The sequence below is a fragment of the Oreochromis niloticus genome, linkage group LG5, assembly GCF_001858045.2.
Source record: "Oreochromis niloticus isolate F11D_XX linkage group LG5, O_niloticus_UMD_NMBU, whole genome shotgun sequence".
Taxonomy (NCBI): Eukaryota; Metazoa; Chordata; class Actinopteri; order Cichliformes; family Cichlidae; genus Oreochromis; species Oreochromis niloticus.
In genome coordinates this window covers 34,646,930-34,666,095 of record NC_031970.2, presented here as the reverse complement: position 1 = coordinate 34,666,095, position 19,166 = coordinate 34,646,930, and the positions used below count along the sequence as shown (strand labels likewise).

Sequence of the window (19,166 nt, the reverse complement as noted above, 5' to 3'; positions counted from 1 at the left end):
AGTATATACTTATTTAGCCCTACCCCCTCAGGTTTACATCCTCATCATCTAAATTTGAACAACAAAAATGTTTACAATGCCTTCAACTTAGAACATAACATCACAAAAAATATTTTCTCATATTCAACTAAAACTATATTTAGATTTGCTAATTTGCAGAAGAAAATAAACATCAGTTTGACAGCTGTCTTGGATTAATTGCATTTTCTTCATTCTTATACTTATTTGAAATTTCTTTTTTGAGTTTTATTTTAAACTGGTTTATATCACTGCTGACCTTTATTTCTCATTCCAGAATTTAACTCCCGCTATTGAAATCCTTTTCAATGTTGTTCTTACTCTTTGTAATTTTAAATTCCACTTCCCTCTAAAATTATACCTCCCTTCTCTTTCTAAGAACCATTTACTTATTTCGATTGGGAGCATCCCTTTCCTTGCCTAATATATTATTTGCATTTTTTTAAACTTCACCAGATCCTGGAATTTTATAGCTTGCGTCTTAATAAAGAGTGCGTTTGTGTGAGCCCTATACCCCTCCTGATTTATTAGTCTAATAGCCCTTTTCTGCATTATGATTATAGTCTGAATATTAGGTAAGCTATATTCAGACTATAGGTAAGCTATTATGACTCTATTGTGAACATATCCGCTTTAAAATAGCCACAAAGTTAATAACAGATTCAACTTATTTCACCTCGTTGCTGATGTTGTAATGTTCTGGTTCAATCTGTAAACGTCTCAGACGAGCAATTTCTTCCTGTGGTGACTCTTGCCCCTGTCCTCGAACTGCCTTCTCTAAATCTTTGATGTCAATCTCATGAGCTGTCAGCCGCCTACGAACCTGTCAATACAAAGACAAACTAGATAGGACAAACAGGCAGATACAGATACAGTCAAATCATCAGCTAGCTAAAAAGCGTATACCCTAGTCATACAACTTTGGCCTATATCAATCACTGGTTTTACATTTGTAAATATTGGTAATGTTTTTCAGTGGATTATCTTACCCACCTGGAAGTACCAGAAATGCAAACAGGTGGACAATACGCATGGTACATGGATTGTTTTTTACTTTCCTACTATATCTGAGCACTCAAAGCACTTTACAGAGCTCTCCTCATTCACACAAGCACTTTTTCTACGCAAGTGCTTTCTATCTAGCATTCACACACATTCATACTCCAATGGACGCACTGGAGAGCGACTTGGGGTTAGTATCTTGGGAAATTTGGCATACAGACTGGAGCAGGCAGGAATCGACCAACCAACCTTCTAATTAGCAGATGACCTTCTCTACCTTCTGAGCTACAGCCACCCCAACGTGGTCAGTGTAAAGTGATCTCTATCATTCTGTCAGTTTTACACATGAACTTACGATGTTGGAGAATCACACTCACACAACAGGAGAAGGTCCATTTCAGATAAGTTGTAACTACCTGGTGTTTACATGGGTTAAGTCTAGCTATTGTACCCAAGTGAATTTACTAGACCACAACTTTCTCAGATGGGCTCAAATGGAAATTACAAAGCTTTGTACTGGAGTAGGCAGGTATGATAGCAACAATTTGGGAAATGTGCGATATTGAGAAAAATTTCAAGCTGCAGTACATTTTTGAAAGTTCTTTATAACTCTGTGACTATCATCTAAAAAATAAACACCTAGGAGGATAAATACATGATTCAGTTTTACTTTACTAGCTCACTGTGACAATACTACAATTAAATACATGACAAGGATCACCATTAGCTTCCTCATACCACTTTGTAATTGGCTGGAGACTGGCCTCCTGACAGGTTTAAGCTTCTCCTTTTGTCCCTCATAGAGCTGCTCTGGTTGCGACGAAGTCGCTCATTCTGCTCCTCCACACTCATCTTCATCTTAATTTCTGCAGGAAATGCAGCACTTTTTGGGCGCTCCTGTGACATAGAACAGGCTTATTTTTAGAGATAATTTCTCTGATATAAAAACATTAAAAAAATGGATTAGAAATAAATTAATGCTGTCAGCGTTAATCTCGTTAAAATGACATTAACGCAGTAACCGCATTAACACGGCAAATCTCCGTTATGGCGGAGATTTGCGGTTATGGCGGTAATGTCATTTTAACAAGATTAACGCTGACAGCACTAAAATAAATATCAACCTTGTAACAGTCGCAGTGGTGTGGTTTCTCTTTAAGACAATGTAAGGGTTAGTGATGTCATAAGTATGCGCTACTGCCCACTGTGGAGTATGAGAGCAACTTGCTTGTAAGTGAGTGTATGGGCACAGACCTCTAACTTTTTGCAATGGGTTGCAGGAACACTGTGCTTCATGTATGATAATCAGCAGCTGTTCAACAGGGCTTTATAAGGTTGAGTGTGCATTAAAAGACAAGCACTGTGGAATTCCCAGTACCAGTGTGGTCGTGAGTTTTTCTGACTGTCCTGCTAAGTGTTTCCACCGCTTCTCTCAACCACTGAGTACAACCCACGTTACAACCTCTTGTGTGCATTCATGTCTGATGTTGTGAATATGACCCATTTCACATGTTTCTCAGTTACACTAACCTGTTCATTGTTTATTATTGTTTGTTGTTTATTAAGGCTTTTGTTTTTTCTCTCCTAACCAGAGTGGGTTGACATACCCTGGAGACTCCATTAAGCACTCTGCTGTTACGGCGATGAACTTCAGTAAAGTTCCTCTGTGATTCATCAGTGGGGGATTTGGTTCTAGGAGGAACAATGCCAACTGGCATGTGAAAAAATAAATACATTTATAAGTACAGGCCAAAAAAACATGTTTGTATTCTCAAACATAGCACTATGAGTCAGTCTTTAAAGTGTCACTTGATTAAATCATGCAATCAGACGTCAAAAGACAGAATACTGAATTTTTATCTCTAACTTGCTATTGTAAGCACCTTAAAGAATGTATCTCTGGGTTCTGCATAGCCAAGTTATTGTTGTCATTGTTATGGCCATTTTTAAATAGGATCTTGATATTAAACTGTTGTACCTTTATTCACGGTGGACTGCCTGTCCTGGGCCTGCTCCTGAACATCGCTGACATTGTTCAATTCTCCAAACTTGGGCTGCAATGCAGAGATATTTTCATTTTGTCAGCACTGAACCTGAAGGCAATGAAAGATTCTAATACTGTTCAAAAACCTTTGGTTTAACAAGAATGCATTAGATAATGCCGTTTTGTATATGGTGATGGAAGAAACAGCTGGTACACCTGAAAAATCCCCAATGATGCAATCACACTATGGTTGAAAAAGTCTTTTTCATTTTAAAGGAATTGCAGTAACCCATTGTTTAACACTACTATACCTTTACTGTGCAGCTGACCAGCTGCCAACTGAAGTGACAGTGCTGATCAAAATGTCCTCTTCAAGTACAAATGACTTTTACAAATGTGATGCACCAAGGTTGGTTCACGTTTTGTTTCTTTCTCTAATGAAAGAGAATATACCAGCAGAAATACCCAATTACCTTTCTGAAGTCAGAATCTTCACCACCAAGGTAATCAACATCGATGCCGAAGCTGTGTGGCCAGGTTGTGCTGTCAAAAGGCAGGGTAGGGATGGAGGGAGGAAAGGTATAGGAGGGATCCAATGGGTAATAGGATTTGGGGAGGGGAGGCCTAGGGGGAACAGTTTCCTAGATCACCATAAGGGCAGTAGGGAGTGAAGAAGGAAGTTAACATAGGATAGGAGGAAGAGAGAGTGCTGCATATGAGGATAAGTGACAATAAGCCAGGCAAATTGCAAAGCAGAAAAGTATTAATTGAGTTTCAGTCTAGTTAGTTAAAGAGTTGGATGAAAATCCCCAGCTGGTTGCTGAAACACTGGTAACACCTTATAATAGTTAAAGATGGTCTTAAGTGTTGACCATAAACCTAACACTGGCCAGCCAAGTAAGAGCCATATACCTGTCAAATTTAAACTAAAACATGGGCTGCACAGCAATTGTGAAACTTGAAACAGGCTTGATTGTTTACAAGAATATTAAGGGTATAAAGTGCAAAACTACTTTATAACCTAAACCATACTTCAAGTAGACCAGTGTGATAAAAAGCACTGATCATGCACTCTTCCCTTCTTATCGTAACATCTTTTATCTTAGACTTGTCACCTCTTTGTATTTCTATTTGTATTCTATCCCCCCACCTCCTCCTTTTTGGTTGGTGTTTTATTTTTGTTTATTTCTCTTGCCTGTCTTGCCATATACATTATCATATTAAACCACATACAATGTAATAGCTGAAATAACACATTAAAATGAATAAATAAATAGATTAAAGATTCACATGAAGAGGATGCACCTATAGACACTCAATATAGCTGTTCTTGCAATAGTAAAATGTGTTTGGCACCACAATGCATTCAGATCACAATTCAGACAGGACAGGATTTTTTTTAAAGACTTTTTACCTCTTTTTCTTATTTACTACTTCTTTTTTTGTTCAGAACTTTAGTTATTCAGTTGAAGTTGATGTTGATACTAAAATAATTTGGAAATAATTTGAAATTCATCTAAAATAATTTGGTATTAACTTTGTTCTTTATTTTATTGACAGGTAAACTGAAATTCAAGCCTGAATATTTGTCATTGTCCTTGATCCAGTGTTTTTATGCACACACACACACATACATATATAAAACAAGGTGCACGCCATGTGTTGAGAAACCAGGACACCTCGATGAGAAGTGGGCTACTGAAACAAGATGGCATAAGTGGGAAAGAGAAGAAAATAGGGCGCTGTTGATATCGAAACAACTAGTAGCTCAGTGTTCCAACATCCAGAAGAAGAACCTGCTCTCACAGCTAGAGATTGACAAGGTACAAAACAAATGTTATGGCAAGGGAGACCCTGGAATGAACCAGCTGTTCTCCACAGAACCATCCAAAGTGTACTCTCAGTGGCAGGGGAACAGTATGAGAACAATATGAGAACAGCACCAACAAAGCTGGAGACTGGGAAATACTGGAAGAACATATGTGAGAAGGATGCAACCCATTACAGCAATGCTCAGTGGCTAGTGGATCTAAGAGCAGACCACAGCAACCTCCCTGAACAGGGTCCAGTAACCATCACAGTGGCAGACATGCAAGAAAGGGTCTCCAGTATGAAGAGTTGTACAGCACCAGGCCCCGACATGGTTCACGCCTACTGGCTAAAGAAGCTGACTGCACTCCATAAGCGCCTGGCAGCACAAATGAACCAGCTGCTAGTCGGTGAGAGACACCCAGAGTGGCTAACTGAAGGCCAGACAGTCCTGATCCCCAAGGACCCCCGGAAGGGATCGGTCTCATCTGGCCAATACCCTGCCTCGGTATCATCTGTCAGTCATCATAGTGGCTAAGATGAACAGGCATATGGCTTAATACATGAGCGGGGCACAGAAAGGGATTGGCAAGAATACCAGAGGCGCAAAACACCAGCTACTGGGAGACAGACCAGTCACCCCAGACTGCAAGATGAGGCTGACTAACCTGTGCACTACCTGGATTGATTACAAGACGGCCTATGACTTAATGCCCCACAACTGGATCCTGGAATGGCTAGACCTATACAAGATCAACAGGACCCTAAGAGCCTTCATCAGGAACTCAATGGGGATGTGGCGTACAACACTAGAGGTCAACTTCAAGCCCATAGCACAAGTCACCATCAAGTGCGGGATCTACCAAGGAGATGCTCTGTCCCCACTGCTGTTCTGCATAGGCCTGAACCCTCTCAGTGAAATCATTGACAAGAGTGGCTATGGATACTGACTACGGAATGGAGCAGTTGTTAGCCACCTTCTCTACATGGATGACATCAAGCTGTATGCCAATTCACTGATCAACACCACCAGGATATACAGCAATGACATCGGAACGTTGTTCAGATATGAGAACCTGGTACCTGGGAATCCCACAGGCAAATGGGAACAACGAAGAGCCCATTAGGAAAGCTGCAACCACCACAAGTACCTGCAGAAGGTCAGGCAAGTCCTGAAGAGTCAGCTGAACGGTAAGAACAAGATCCTGAAATCAAGATGAGGAAGCTCCTGACCATGCTTGGAGGGTTTCACTCCAAGTCCAGCACCCTGAGGCTGTATGCTAAGTTGAAGGAAGGAGGGCATTGACTGGTGAGTGTCAGTACCACAGTCCAAGATGAGACAACAAAAATCCTTGAGTACATCAGAAAGACAGCCACAACCAACCGCATGCTCAGTGAATACCTCAGGTAGCAGAAACCCAAGAAAGAAGAGGAAGAGGAGGAACCATCATGGTAGGACAGGCCCCTGCACAATATGTACCACCGACATACAGAGGAAGTGGCTGACATCCTACCAGTGGCTGGACAAAGCTGGACATTTAGACTGGTTGGGCAAACTCACATGCATCCTTGAATGTCCTCCAGTGGATAAAGAGGAGTTCTAAGACAAGGAAGAAAACTGCTTTGTTCCTCCTGAATCTAAGGTTCAATTAACAGATGGACTCCCCTCTCCAGTCCTGGCATAGACTTTCCCACTCTGATCCCCCTATAATTGGAGCATAATCTCTAGTCCTCTTTCTTAAATATGGGAACCACCACCCCAGTATCCCATTTTAAAGGCACCACTCCAGACCTCCACACAACGTTGCAAAAAAACATGGCAGCCAGGACAACCATAGCATGATGATACTATGCTATGAACAGCTCCTAAATAAATGATCTGTTCTTAAATTTAGAAATGGTGAAGCCATTATTTAGAAATTATGAAAATACCTTTTATCAAACAGGTTGTATATTAGGTTATTAATTAAGAATAAAAATTTCATACCTGTTTTTTTAAGTGCACACTGATATGTAATGATGTGGGAAATAATGCCTTATAAATGATAAAATAACTATGTATGAATTACAAAATAGCTAGCCTAGTATTTCAGACATTTGTGAATTAGGGGTTAAATTGTAAAACAATTGAAGGAATCAGTAAGACTAGAATAATGCTATTCCATTTCAATTTTTGACATCTTTGTTGAAAATGATGAGAGTATTTGAATGCTTATTATTTCAGTTAGGATTACATATTTTTTTTAAAAAATAGGTAATGAACTATTTACTTAAACACTTACTGAATGAGCTAGATGTTAGGAAACCCAACTGGATCATTGTTAGTTTACCCATGATTACTGGGGTAAGTAGCTGGCCTAGTAGGGCCACATGACAAAATGACTGAGTAGTTAATTGTTGATTATTTTAATTAGTAAGCAGAATTAATATTAAGGGTTGAAAATGTATGAAGAAATCGATAGTAAAACATCAGCCCTAGAAGAGCCCTTAAGAAGGAACATTTGAGATGCAGATAGAGAGTAACACATTTTGGAGAAAAAATTTCCATGGCAGTTATGGTACACTGCTGGAAAGTGATCTGGGTTGAAATGTGGATTGACATGTTTTCTGAGGACAAGCTTGGCTTCATTTCTGCAACCTTCTAAGGTTAACTAATTAATCTCTCGAGTATCAGAATGGGTATGGATTGCATCTGAGTGCTGATTGGTATATTCAGAATATTGGCATTGTACACCAAGAAAACTGGTCTGTTCTCTGGCCTTTCCTGGGTTTATAGCTTAGTTAGTCCTTTTTGATCTATTTCCTCCTCTACAGGGTTTAGCGTCCTTAAGGACTCCCTGAGGTTCTAGAAAGCTAGAGTAATCTTTGAAAAAGTATGCTCACAGTTTTCACAACCATAATAATTTATATGTTCTGTATACGACGCCGGGTCAGCTTCCATATAACTTTGGGGTCCATAGTTTGGCATTTTGTCAGGTTTGAAATTAGGCACAAGGCATGGCTTGGGACGTTTAGAACTTCCTCTTCTATGTAATTTAGGATTAAGTGCTTACCTCAAGACCCAACTCCTTGGTTGGAGAAGCCTGGCAAACAGGCACTGGGGAGTAAGGGCTCAGCGGGCTGGTAAGGCTTACTGAGCTCAGGGGGCTTGCTGGACTATTGGTGGTAAAGGAGCCTGATGCACCACTGTCAACTGAAAAGAGAAAAAAACTTTAAAGTATCAGGAAAAGAGCCGTTAGATAGAAGGTAGAAACACAGGCCATTATGTTCAAAATTAGTTTATTTTATTTTACCTCTACCCTTGGCTGTGTTAATGCCTCTGGATAAGCTGTTCTTTTGCAGACCTTCTAATACATCCTGGACTCTCCAAAACTCTTTTTGGATGTGCCTCCGAACTAATTCACTCTAAAAAAAAAATAAAAAAATTACAAGGAAAAATAGCAGAAATTAGATCCTAATACTAATAACAGTGAGGTAGACTTGTAGTCAAGACCGCCTATACCAAGACCAAGACAAAGTCGAGACAAGACCAAGACCAAGATAAAAAAGTCTTTAAACTGCAGCCAGATGCTGCTTCGTTTACGGGTGTCAGGCATATACTAATGTGTTTTTGCGATGCACTCACTGTCTACTGTCTCACTCACTTACTGAGAGGACAGACGCACGCTCCACTTGACTGTCCCGTCTCTCACCCTCTCTGTTTTTCACATAATGATATTATCCTATATCCTCGCACGTGATTGGCCACAATATGGACGGATTGGAGCATAGCTGAGCCACTGTGCGAGAGCTGAGCAGCGAAAGGAAATTAAGTGAGGAGCCGGCTCTCGCTCAATGGGAGTCGACTCTTCTGATTCACTACAAAGCACTCTCTAAGCACGGCTCTTAGAGCTGATGCTTTTGCGCATGACACATTATCAAACGTTACATTGTGTGTCATGGATACTGTTGACTCCAAATTTCCCGACCACTATGTTGATCTGAGACAGCAAGACCGAGACAGCGAGACCAAGACAAGACCAAGACCAAAGTCCGTCGAGACCACGAGAAGACCAAGACCACGTAAAAGACTGGTCTTGAGACTCCACAGTGAGGTCCATTTATTAATTTCAGTTATGTGGAAAAAATAACTACATGTCATCAAAATTGCTAACATTTTTTTTTTGTTTCATTTTAACAAAAAAAGAGGAAAAAACAAAAAAATCTTTTATTATGGAATCATTAAAGGGTTGGATATATGTAAAATATATGATGGCAGACCAATAAGATAGCTCATTCTCAGTACTTACTTTGCAGCCACTAGTATTTGGAATATACTCATTTTGTGTTCTTTGTTCTTTCTAAATGTAGTTTAAAAAGTTTGCAGTCCAGTAAAAATTAGATAACATGACATATTTTTACTTTGATTACACAAAGATTACGTAGAAGTAATGGATAACAGGTTTTTGTACTTGTCTCTATATATCTTGTGTTTTGTGTTTAGTGTTGCCCTGTTTAGTTTTGATATTTCTTCTCAGTCTCCCCATGACTTTGTGTGTTTTTCAGTTAAGCCAGAAATAAATGGCTCGCTTTTTGTTTGTTCCATTTATCTGCCTTTGGGTCCACACACTCCACTCCACGTCATCTGCCACAGCAGACATGAAACATCCCTATGGCATACAACTCTGGATACTGTGGCTTTTCTGAAAAAAGACTCAAATCAGGCTTGACTCCCTAATATAACTCTCAAAGGCACACCTTAAAGCAGATAACCTATGAGCTGGAGAGGAATGGCATCTCACTAGTTTGGAAGATCATCATTTAGGCTGGAAAGAGTTTGCTCCTCCGTAAAGCTCACTATGTCACTGGCTTAAGAAAATAAGAACAAGGCTTCTTTTCAGAGTCATAGCTCTGTTAAGCCAAGCATTCCTTTAACCTTAACCAGTAACAACTTTATGAATTTCATTACACAGATTTTTAACCGTTAGACAATTAGTTATTCATAACATCTGACTGCTCAAAGAAATGCTACCACAAATTAATGCTTTAATCTTATAAACACGATCAGTCAGTCTCTATTACTGGGCTCCATACCACAGGCCTTTAAGGTGGCAGTGATTAAACTGTTACTTAAAAAGCCATCAAAAGCCATTTACTCAACTGTCTTAGCTAATTACAGGACATTCTCCAACCATCCTTTTATCTGAAAAATTCTTGAAATAGCAGTTATAAAACAGCTAACTGATAATCTGCAGAGGAACTATTTATTTGATCTTCTTATGACCTCTGACAGTGGCCTTACCCCTGTGCATGTTTTACTTGACGTCAGTGCAGCTTTAGTTGATCATTGCATTTTATTACAGAGCATGTCACAAGTATTAAAACGTACTGTGAATCATATCTATCTGATATACTCAAATTTGTTCATATTAATGTGGAGTCCTCTTCATACACTCAGGTTCACAGGCCTATGTGCAAGGATATGTTCTATTTAAATTATACATGCTTCCCATCTTATCTTAAAGACCTCATAGTCTCATATCATACCACTTTGTTCTCAGACTGCTGGCTTACTTGTCATGGTACTCCAGTCGTCCTGTGTCCCCACTTCGCCCTAATCTCCTCCTGTGCACATATTGTCTGCCTCTCCCTGTGTTTTAATCAGGTTTGTACAGTTGTTGTTGGGTTGGGACCTTGGTTACACTACAGTGCAACATGTGGCAATTAAAAGCTAATCTTTAACTATTAGCAGTCGCTTATTGACAAAGTAGTCAGCTTTTTACTGGAATCTCCCTCTCTAGTTATGTCCCACCATCTATTTTCTGACCATGACAATAATACCTTCTTCCATCTCATCCTCACTCTGTTGTTGGGACTGCTAATTCAAAATTCCAAATCCTGCTCCTCACATACAAGGTCTTAAATAATCAGGCCCCATCTTATCTTAATGACCTTGTAGTACCATATCACCCTATTAGAGCACTTCGCTCTCACACTGCAGGCCTACTTGTTGTTCCTAGAGTATTTAAAAGTAGAATGGGAGGCAGAGCCTTCAGTTTTCAGGCCCCTCTTCTGTGGAACCAGCTTCCAGTTTGGATTCAGGAGACAGACACTATCTCTACTTTCAAGATTAGGCTTCAAACTTTCCTTTTTGCTAAAGCATATAGTTAGGGCTGGACCAGGTGACCCTGAATCTTCCATTAGTTATGCTGCAATAGGTGTAGGCTGATGGAGGACTCCCATGATGCACTGGGTGTTTATTCTTCACTCACTATGTGTTAACAGACCTCTGCACTGAATCACACTTATTATTAACCTCTGTCTCTCTTCCACAGCATGTCTTTATCCTGTCTTCCTTCTCTCACCCCAAACCGGTCGCAGCAGATGGCCCCGCCCCTCCCTGAGCCTGGTTCTGCCGGAGGTTTCTTCCTGTTAAAAGGGAGTTTTTCCTTCCCACTGTCGCCAAAGTGCTTGCTCATAGGGGGTCATATGATTGTTGGGGTTTTCTCTGTATGTATTATTAAAGCGCCTTGAGCCCACTGTTGTTGTGATTTGGCGTTGTATAAATAAAATTGAATGAAACTGAAAATTTAATCATCCATTCTCTGGCACTTCTTGTGATTGCGAGGGGTGGTTACTAGTTGTTGTTGGTACTGTTGACAGTGCAGCAGCAGCCCTGACACCTGACTGTCAGTTAATATGAGAGTTTGCTGTGTCTATTTCTAGTTTCTTTTTCTCTCTTAGCTTTTCACCTCCACCTTTTTGTGTTTGTTCATCTTTATCAATCACTTCTCCCCCACTAAACTCTGTTCCACAAGGTGCACCCAGGAAAAGGAGGGGTCGGTAACATAAAGAGGTTAGATTAGGAAATCAGTGTCAGAAATTACAATGAAGAAATGGGCTGTAAGTGCTTGTAGGACTGTTGAGCAGTGGACTCTGTTTTAAAGTGAGATTTAGGTTTAGGTGCTCTTATTACTGGATTTTAATCAATTGAGAGAGTCAATAAAATGTTGTTTAGTTAAAAATTCGAAACTGGCAGAAAAAGCAGGCTCAGTTTGCTTAATTTAAACATTCCAAAATAATCACAAAATGTGCATATCCTGCATATCTGGCTTTTTTCAGTTTAATCCCATTTTTTCCACACAGTGACAAACTTATTGAATTAGCCTCTGGAATTGAATTACTCATATTTAATTCACACATTTAAAATTGCTTTCCAGTGTAACTTTGGGACAAATCAACAGAACCTCATTTCACCTAAGGTTTTAAAGACCTGCACAAAACCAGGTAACCTGTGGTAGCTGGGATAGGCTCCAACAACCCTGACAAGAATAAATGGAAGTGAATGGATGGAAATTAGGTATAATAGCTAGATGCTGTAAAAACATGTGTTTTAATCAGATTTTTAGATTAAGTTATGTCCCATCAAAACCTTTGCTGTCTTGTTTTCTTTTTTGTTTTGTTGTCATCATTAAAAATCATTTTAAAAAACAGACAAATACAGAATAAATGACAGTAGATGGTAGTGGCTGAATAATTATGAATAATCTTACTGTAAAATAACCTAAAAAAAATTAATAATAAGACCTTTTTTTAAAAAAAGGGTTTACAGATATGATGATATTGTGACCTTTTACCTGTCCTCCTGCATTAAGCTGCTCCCACAGGTCTCCATGGATGGCATTGGCCTCATCCTCTAATGCTTCAAACTCCATGCAAGCAGTTGTTAAAGCCTGAGAGACATACAAAAAAAAGAAAAGAAAATAGTATTATTTATACTGTCAGCAGTATTCAGGCTGTTTGATTTAGACATATAACAAATAGAAAATTTAATGAACAGATGTGCATTGCACAACCATGTGCAGCTATGCATTTTTTGAAATACAGATAAGTTACTGCACTCACACTGGAGGCCTGGGAGAGCTCCCCTCTGATGTTAATCAGCTGATTCTGCTGGGTTTCCTTTTTGAACTGCAGCTTTTCCATGATTAAAGGCTGGTTATGGTATATCTCCATTTCCTGATGAGTCGCCAACAGTGCTTCCTCTAGGCTGTCCTGGTCACAGCAAGTGTTTTGTTGAAAATTAGTTTTTCTGCTACTTTAGTAAATAGACAACACACTGCAACATCCCTGATGATCTATTTAAGAGAACGTACACATTTCATCTAAATATTCGGGTGTAAGGTTATAATGGTTTCACATAAATAAATGAGTGGAATTATTAGCTACCATACATGCTAACTGACCAGGAAAAGAAACACTACATTGTGCACTAATTTAACGCAACAGTGCAACAAATTACTTTTACTGTTTTACTGAGTCAGAAGATGTTGATTCAACTCTGTGGTCATTAATTCTGCTGTAGTTAGTGGGGTTGTTGTATTGGAACAATTCAGCCTCACCGCAGGGAGTAAAACTACTTGGTTAGGGTTAGAAAAAGATCATGCTTTGGGTTAAAACACAACAGATATCATTTTTTTCAAAGCTTGCCAGAGCGACGCATCCCCTCAGAATCCGCATAGGCACGAGACATTCCTCCAGTTGAAATACATTTGTTTCAAAGTCGTACTAACTGTAATGAAAAAAAGAGGCCCGGGTGGTGAAAAACAAAACAACTTTCAGTGTAAAGAGGTCCTATACAACAACACCACAAAATACAGCTTCAGGTGAAGTCACCACATATTAAGTGTTGACTAAAGGTAAGGTTGTATTAATAGCTAGGTTGTTGTAATGTACTGAGTTAAACTGTTTTCCTCTGATATATAAAGTATTTTCTCTTCAAATATGGTTAGGACAAATTAGGCTTCATGGGTTTCCTTTACCTTCACAGTAGTACATTGCTGTGTTTAGTAGTTATTAAAAAACACCAGTGATTTCATAGTTTTATACTAATGCCCTAAATTTGGCCATCATCACAGGACAAAGCATTTCTTAAGAATTTCACAATAAAATGTCACATTTCCAAGGAAAATCATGTACCTTATTCATTCTCAGTCTGTGGACAACTGCCTCATGGTCTTTCAAAATCTGGTTCTGCTCACATAATCGCCCCAAGAGCTTCTGTGTAACAAGGAGCGGTTATTTTGTGAATTTGAGAGACACCAGGAAGGAAATATAAAACCAAGACAGTACAGCAGTGTGTATATGTCAGTAAACAATATACATATACCGCATAGTATATATGTGCACCAAAACATCACATTTGTATGCAATATGTGATTTAAATCTGCTACTTTTAGTCTCAGCCATTAAACTGAGTAGCAACTGATTTCAGACTTTTAATAAATAGGGTTAGTGTAATTACATTTTTTATTGTTTTGTTGACAATGTTCGCCGTCATGCAAAAACTAGGAAAACTATATTGTAAATATATTATTGTGGACTGTAAGGTTGAGATTAGGTTCTTAGGCTACAGGACATACAAACATGGGGAAATGAGTGCTCACATACTTTTCACCATGCACTGTATAAAAAATAAAAAGCACATCATTTGGGTGTGAATGTGAAACTCTCTTACACTGGTTTCGATCTCATTGAGTTTCAGTGTAGGATGCAGTTCTCTGTAGTTTATATCCTGGAAAGGAGGCACCTGTAAAAAATGATTTACCTGTCATTATCAATCAGAGACTGTATACTGTTCCACTGAGAGAAAAACAAAATTAAAATCTATATTCTGGTCTTTATTGAAGTAATGTAAATTACATCTTTAGATTGAAATAAAATCTCAATGATTTTATTTATTCACAAAATCATTGAGATCAGTGGTTATGTTCTTTCTGAGATCAACAGTTTCTGTACTGTTAAACTTGACTGAATTGAGTTATGTAATGGTTTTCAATCTAGTCAACATGACTATATTAAAATTACCAACAAAATGTGATCACAAGTACAAAAAATGAAAAAAATAAAATCATAAATTTCAATTTGTTTCTATACATTTCTATTCACCCCTTTAAAAGGGTGATAAATAATTAGAAAACAAACAGTAATGTCAAGGTTGAGCTTAAACATAAGCAATTCAGAAGTGTGAAAGAAAAAAGAAAAATAACATGTGACCACATTAACAAAACCAATATTTCAGATTATGGAATCCCCGATAATCACAGCAGAAGGGATAAAAAGAGGAGCGTGAGACGGATTGCTTTCGGATTGACTACATCCTGTTTGTGGTGTGGGGTGGTGACATTAAGACTGGAAGTAACAAATCTGTGTCACAAACAATGTTCTGGCCACACACGAGAGTGTTTGATATATTTTGGGACTGTGACTATAAATAACTAGCAGTTTTCACAAGAGAAGATGTGTCTAATTTTGAAAACAGTGGCTCAAATATGGTGCCAAGTGCAGCATTCAGTTATGTTGAATTCACTCTAGAGATCCTCTTGTCACTATGTTTGCACATTTTCATTTTAATGCCAGTGAATCAGACCTGAATTCAGCTAATTCCTCATGTATATCTTCAATGAAATGTCAGCTGCAGGGGAGGCGTGGAGCGAGGTTCAGGGGGTAGTGCCAGTTAAGGCTGGTCATCACACCAGGCAATAGTTGTGTAATTTTGCCTTCCCTATTTCAGTAGATATTGGGACCCGGAGAGTGATAAGAAGAGAACTAGCAGCACCGACGTGCTAGAAAGAAGTGTGCTCCCAAGCAAACAAGTCCTGTGTGTGTGTGTGGGTGTGTACAATAAAATAAGCCGTCACCATTACTCCTTAGTGCTAGTGGTGCTGAAACCCAGTAGTGTGATGACAAATCGATGACCTACACAACAGTTGGAGGTGCTAGCCCAGACAGTGGTGGAACTGCCAGCTATACAAATTCAAGGAGGCGGCAGCGAATTGCCAATGGCTGGACAGGGTTAAAAAATGATTCAAAAAGAATGACTGAAAGAGAATGATTCAAAAACTCGAGAGAACCGGATACGGTTACCAGGGCCCCACCCTGGAGCTAGGGCTGGGGAGGGTGATTGAGGATGGGTGTTTGGTGGCCGGGCCCTGGTGGACTTATCCCCAGTGACTGAAACTAGCAATTGCGACAAAGAATGTCACCTCTCTAATGGGGAAGGAGCCAGAGTTAGTGCGTGAGGTTGAAAGGTACCAGCTAGATATAGTTGGGCCAACCTCAGTCCATGGTTTGGGTTCTGGAACCAGTCTCCTGGAGGGGGGCTGGACTCTGTCTCAGTCTGGAGTGGTGGGGGGCTGGCGTGGGTATTCTAGTAATCCCTCAGCTTGCTGCCTGTATGTTGGGGTTTTTCCCAGTGGATGCAAGGGTTTGTTTCCTGCACCTTTGGGTGGGGGACGCGTCCTGACTATCATCTGTGCTTATGCCCCGAACAACAGTTCAGAATGCTACTTACTCTACCTAGGGTGCTGCCTCCGCGACCCAGCCCAGGATAAGTATAAGAAGATGGATGGATGGATGGATGGAATAATGGCCCAATTGGCCGGGGATTTGGGAGGACATGCACCAGTGATGCTGTAACTTAGGTGGTAAAGCAGGTCACCTACTAATTAATGGTTCAGATACTAACCCCATGTTGCTCTCCGATGCATCCATCGGAGTATAAATGCATGTGAATGTTACATAGAAAGCACTTACATAGAAATAGCATATTAAAAAAAAGTGCTTATGTGAAGCAAGTTGTGTAAAGCGCTTTGAGTGCTCAGAGTAGAAAAGCGCTATATAAGAACCAGTCCAGTCCATTTGGTGTGCTCTGATTGTCAGCTGGTGAACCAGCGGGCCATTCCAAAAACACCCAGTAGTGTTAAGGGTGCTCTAATTCAAGCACATTGGTACGGACCAGCATACCATGAGGACTACTGTTCCCTTCACGGTCCACATGTTCTTGAACTCCTCTCTTAGCCTTTTTTTATTTCTCAAGTTTCTCATGCTCCTTCTTCCTAGTGTTTCTATTATTTGGTATAGCTACATCTATCACTGGCGCCATCCTCCTCTGCTTGTCCACCTCTGCTATGTCCGGTTGATTAGCCATCAGCAGTTTATCCATTTGTATCTGGAAGTCCCACAGGATCTTAGGTTAGTCAATCTCAACTACCCTTGGGAGGCAAAGCAAGGGTAGTTTGACCTCTGGACTTCCAGAGGTCAAACTAGCACAGATGTCCCTGTATACTATGCTAGTCACTTGATTGGGGCATTTCATGTATTCCCTATCTTGCGCCCTGAATTTACTTGCTGGATTGTCTCGGGGGAATGTTCACACAGCCTGTACCTGGGATCATGGCTCAAGAGTTGGCAGTTCGTCTTGTAATCGGAAGGTTGCCGGTTCGAGCCCGGCTCCGACAGTCTCGGTCGTTGTGTCCTTGGGCAAGACACTTCAACCGTTGCCTACTGGTGGTGGTCAGAGGGCCCGGTGGCGCCAGTGTCCGGCAGCCTCGCCTCTGTCGGTGCGCCCCAGGGCAGCTGTGGCTACAATGCAGCTGCCATCACCAGTGTGTGAATGAATGGGTGAATGACTGAATGTAGTGTAAAGTGCTTTGGGGTCCTTAGGGACTAAGTAAAGCGCTATACAGATACAGGCCATTTACCATCTCTTGCTTATGTGTTCCTGTATAGTCTAGTATACGACACAAAAAGGGCAAAAGAAATGACATGGTGGTGTTATAAATACTTTTAGTCCCAACTGAAGCCTGCCTGCCTCCTCCGGGGCTGCTACTTTCCTTACTTCTACTTTGTTGTTGAGGGTGAGTGCTCGAAAAAATTGGGGACCATCCCAATTCGATGGTGTGTGCAAAGTATTTATTGGCAAATACTACTGTATGTGTCCTCCTACCTGTTGATCGAGGTAATCCAGGTTGCGCTGGAGCTGAAAATCTAATATATCCTCCTGAACCAAGCAGCAGCATTGGTGGCAAGCGTGGAAATCAAAAAGACAAATATTGTATAGATAGCAGCTGTTTATCTTATTATTTTGATCTTATCATGTATTGTTTTAATAAATGCCTATGCAATAAAAATAAGACCAAAATGTGCAAGTCATCCTTAATGTTCCCTTTGCATATCATTCCTAGTTTATTTTTCACAGTCACAAATATATAATATTGGGTACCATTAAAATATAATATAATTAATGGTACCCAATCATTGCTTGTTATCAGTAGATACCCAAAGCCAAGGTAACCAAAATGGATCAGACATCTCTACTGGGACATACAGATAATTAATGCCAGACCTCACAGCTGACAGCATTTACAATGCAAAGTTACATATGCTATGGCATGAAGTGAATTAAGAACTATTTACATACTTTTGCAGCACATACCATTTTACTGTGAACAGAAGGGGATACAGGGTAGTTGTGGTGGTATAATCCTTGGCTTAATGACCTCCTATCACCATGGTAGTTATACTAAAGGCAGTAGGGAAGAGAACATAGAAAGAAGAAAGGACAAAATAGAAGCAAGGTGAGTGAGAGTGTCAGAGTGGTGTAAGATGAATATGGTGTCACTATATCAAAACTGGCGAGTCTTGATTTTATCCCTGCTGACTTTCCATATTGATAAAGGTTATTTAAAGACTTATGAAACATTAGTTTCTCAAAGCTACACACAAACACAGACAATCTCATTTTCACCTTTGGGGAGCTGAAAGATCTTCTCAGACTGTAGACTGGTGGATAGATTGCGTCTTCTGTCATCCTCCCTGAAAACCCGTCAAAACAATTGGATGGAGATCGAGCAGGTGAGGCATAGGTGCATGACGCTGGTGAATAGGGCCGCCTTGATGATGAGGATGGTGATCTGGGCACAGACCTGGAGCGTGGCTGAATAAACAGGCTCCTCATGGATGTTTCCATTCCTCCATAGTACTGTGGCCCCCATTGGTCTTGGGGCATCTGTTTCCTGTACAACCGGTGGGGTTCATCCCTCAGAGAGTGTCGCTTTTGCTCAATAGTCCATAGTCTGTCATAGCCCCCCACAGCAGACATAGAGCAGATGCTGTCTGGTCGGACCCCTGGTAGGTACAAAGAGTATTCGTCCACAAAGTTATAGTAGCCAGCTGAGACTTCTTGGTTCACAGAATAGTAAGAGGGTGGCCTGAAAGCACAGGAAAAATTAGAGAATATTTCCAACATGAAAAACTATTTGATCGTGTGAAAGTTTATCTTGATCTTCTTTAAGAAACACAATAGGATAAAGACTAAAATTACATTTTTCCCTTTTTAAAATAGACATTAATTTTATTATATACATTACATTTTCATAAAATAAATCAAATTAAGTTTTTCTAGAAACACAGAAAGGAAACTTACTCATGAAATAGCAGTTAGCTGAGTTGTCACTTACAGTTGTATGATAAATAATACAAAACAGAAAAGATGAAAATAAAAACAGTTGAAAGGTTTTATTTAATTATGGGA

The 19,166-nt window shown here is 39.9% G+C and overlaps 1 protein-coding gene across 13 annotated transcripts in view; it reads right to left on the bottom strand.

The window, feature by feature from the left end:
• The window catches only part of plekha6 (pleckstrin homology domain containing, family A member 6), a 191,807-nt gene that overhangs the window by 12,585 nt on the left and 160,056 nt on the right, over nt 1–19,166 (bottom strand). For 10 of the 13 annotated variants that reach the window (XR_003220236.1, XM_025907513.1, XM_025907512.1 and 7 more), the window contains 14 exons: nt 18,381–18,843; nt 18,069–18,155; nt 17,580–17,633; nt 14,310–14,381; nt 13,772–13,852; nt 12,698–12,847; nt 12,430–12,525; nt 8,107–8,218; nt 7,867–8,006; nt 3,478–3,645; nt 2,999–3,074; nt 2,628–2,731; nt 1,759–1,917; nt 695–841 (listed from right to left, as the gene is read on the bottom strand). Coding sequence is in view for 12 of the 13 variants with exons in the window: in XM_025907513.1 (XP_025763298.1) it covers nt 695–841; nt 1,759–1,917; nt 2,628–2,731; nt 2,999–3,074; nt 3,478–3,645; nt 7,867–8,006; nt 8,107–8,218; nt 12,430–12,525; nt 12,698–12,847; nt 13,772–13,852; nt 14,310–14,381; nt 17,580–17,633; nt 18,069–18,155; nt 18,381–18,843 (1,909 nt within the window). In the remaining variant the exon portion in view is untranslated. Of the gene's footprint in view, nt 1–694; nt 861–1,758; nt 1,918–2,627; nt 2,732–2,998; nt 3,075–3,477; nt 3,646–7,866; nt 8,007–8,106; nt 8,219–12,429; nt 12,526–12,697; nt 12,848–13,771; nt 13,853–14,309; nt 14,382–17,579; nt 17,634–18,068; nt 18,156–18,380; nt 18,844–19,166 lie in introns of those variants that run through there. The other 3 variants (XM_025907519.1, XM_025907514.1, XM_025907518.1) reach the window with 3 other exon arrangements.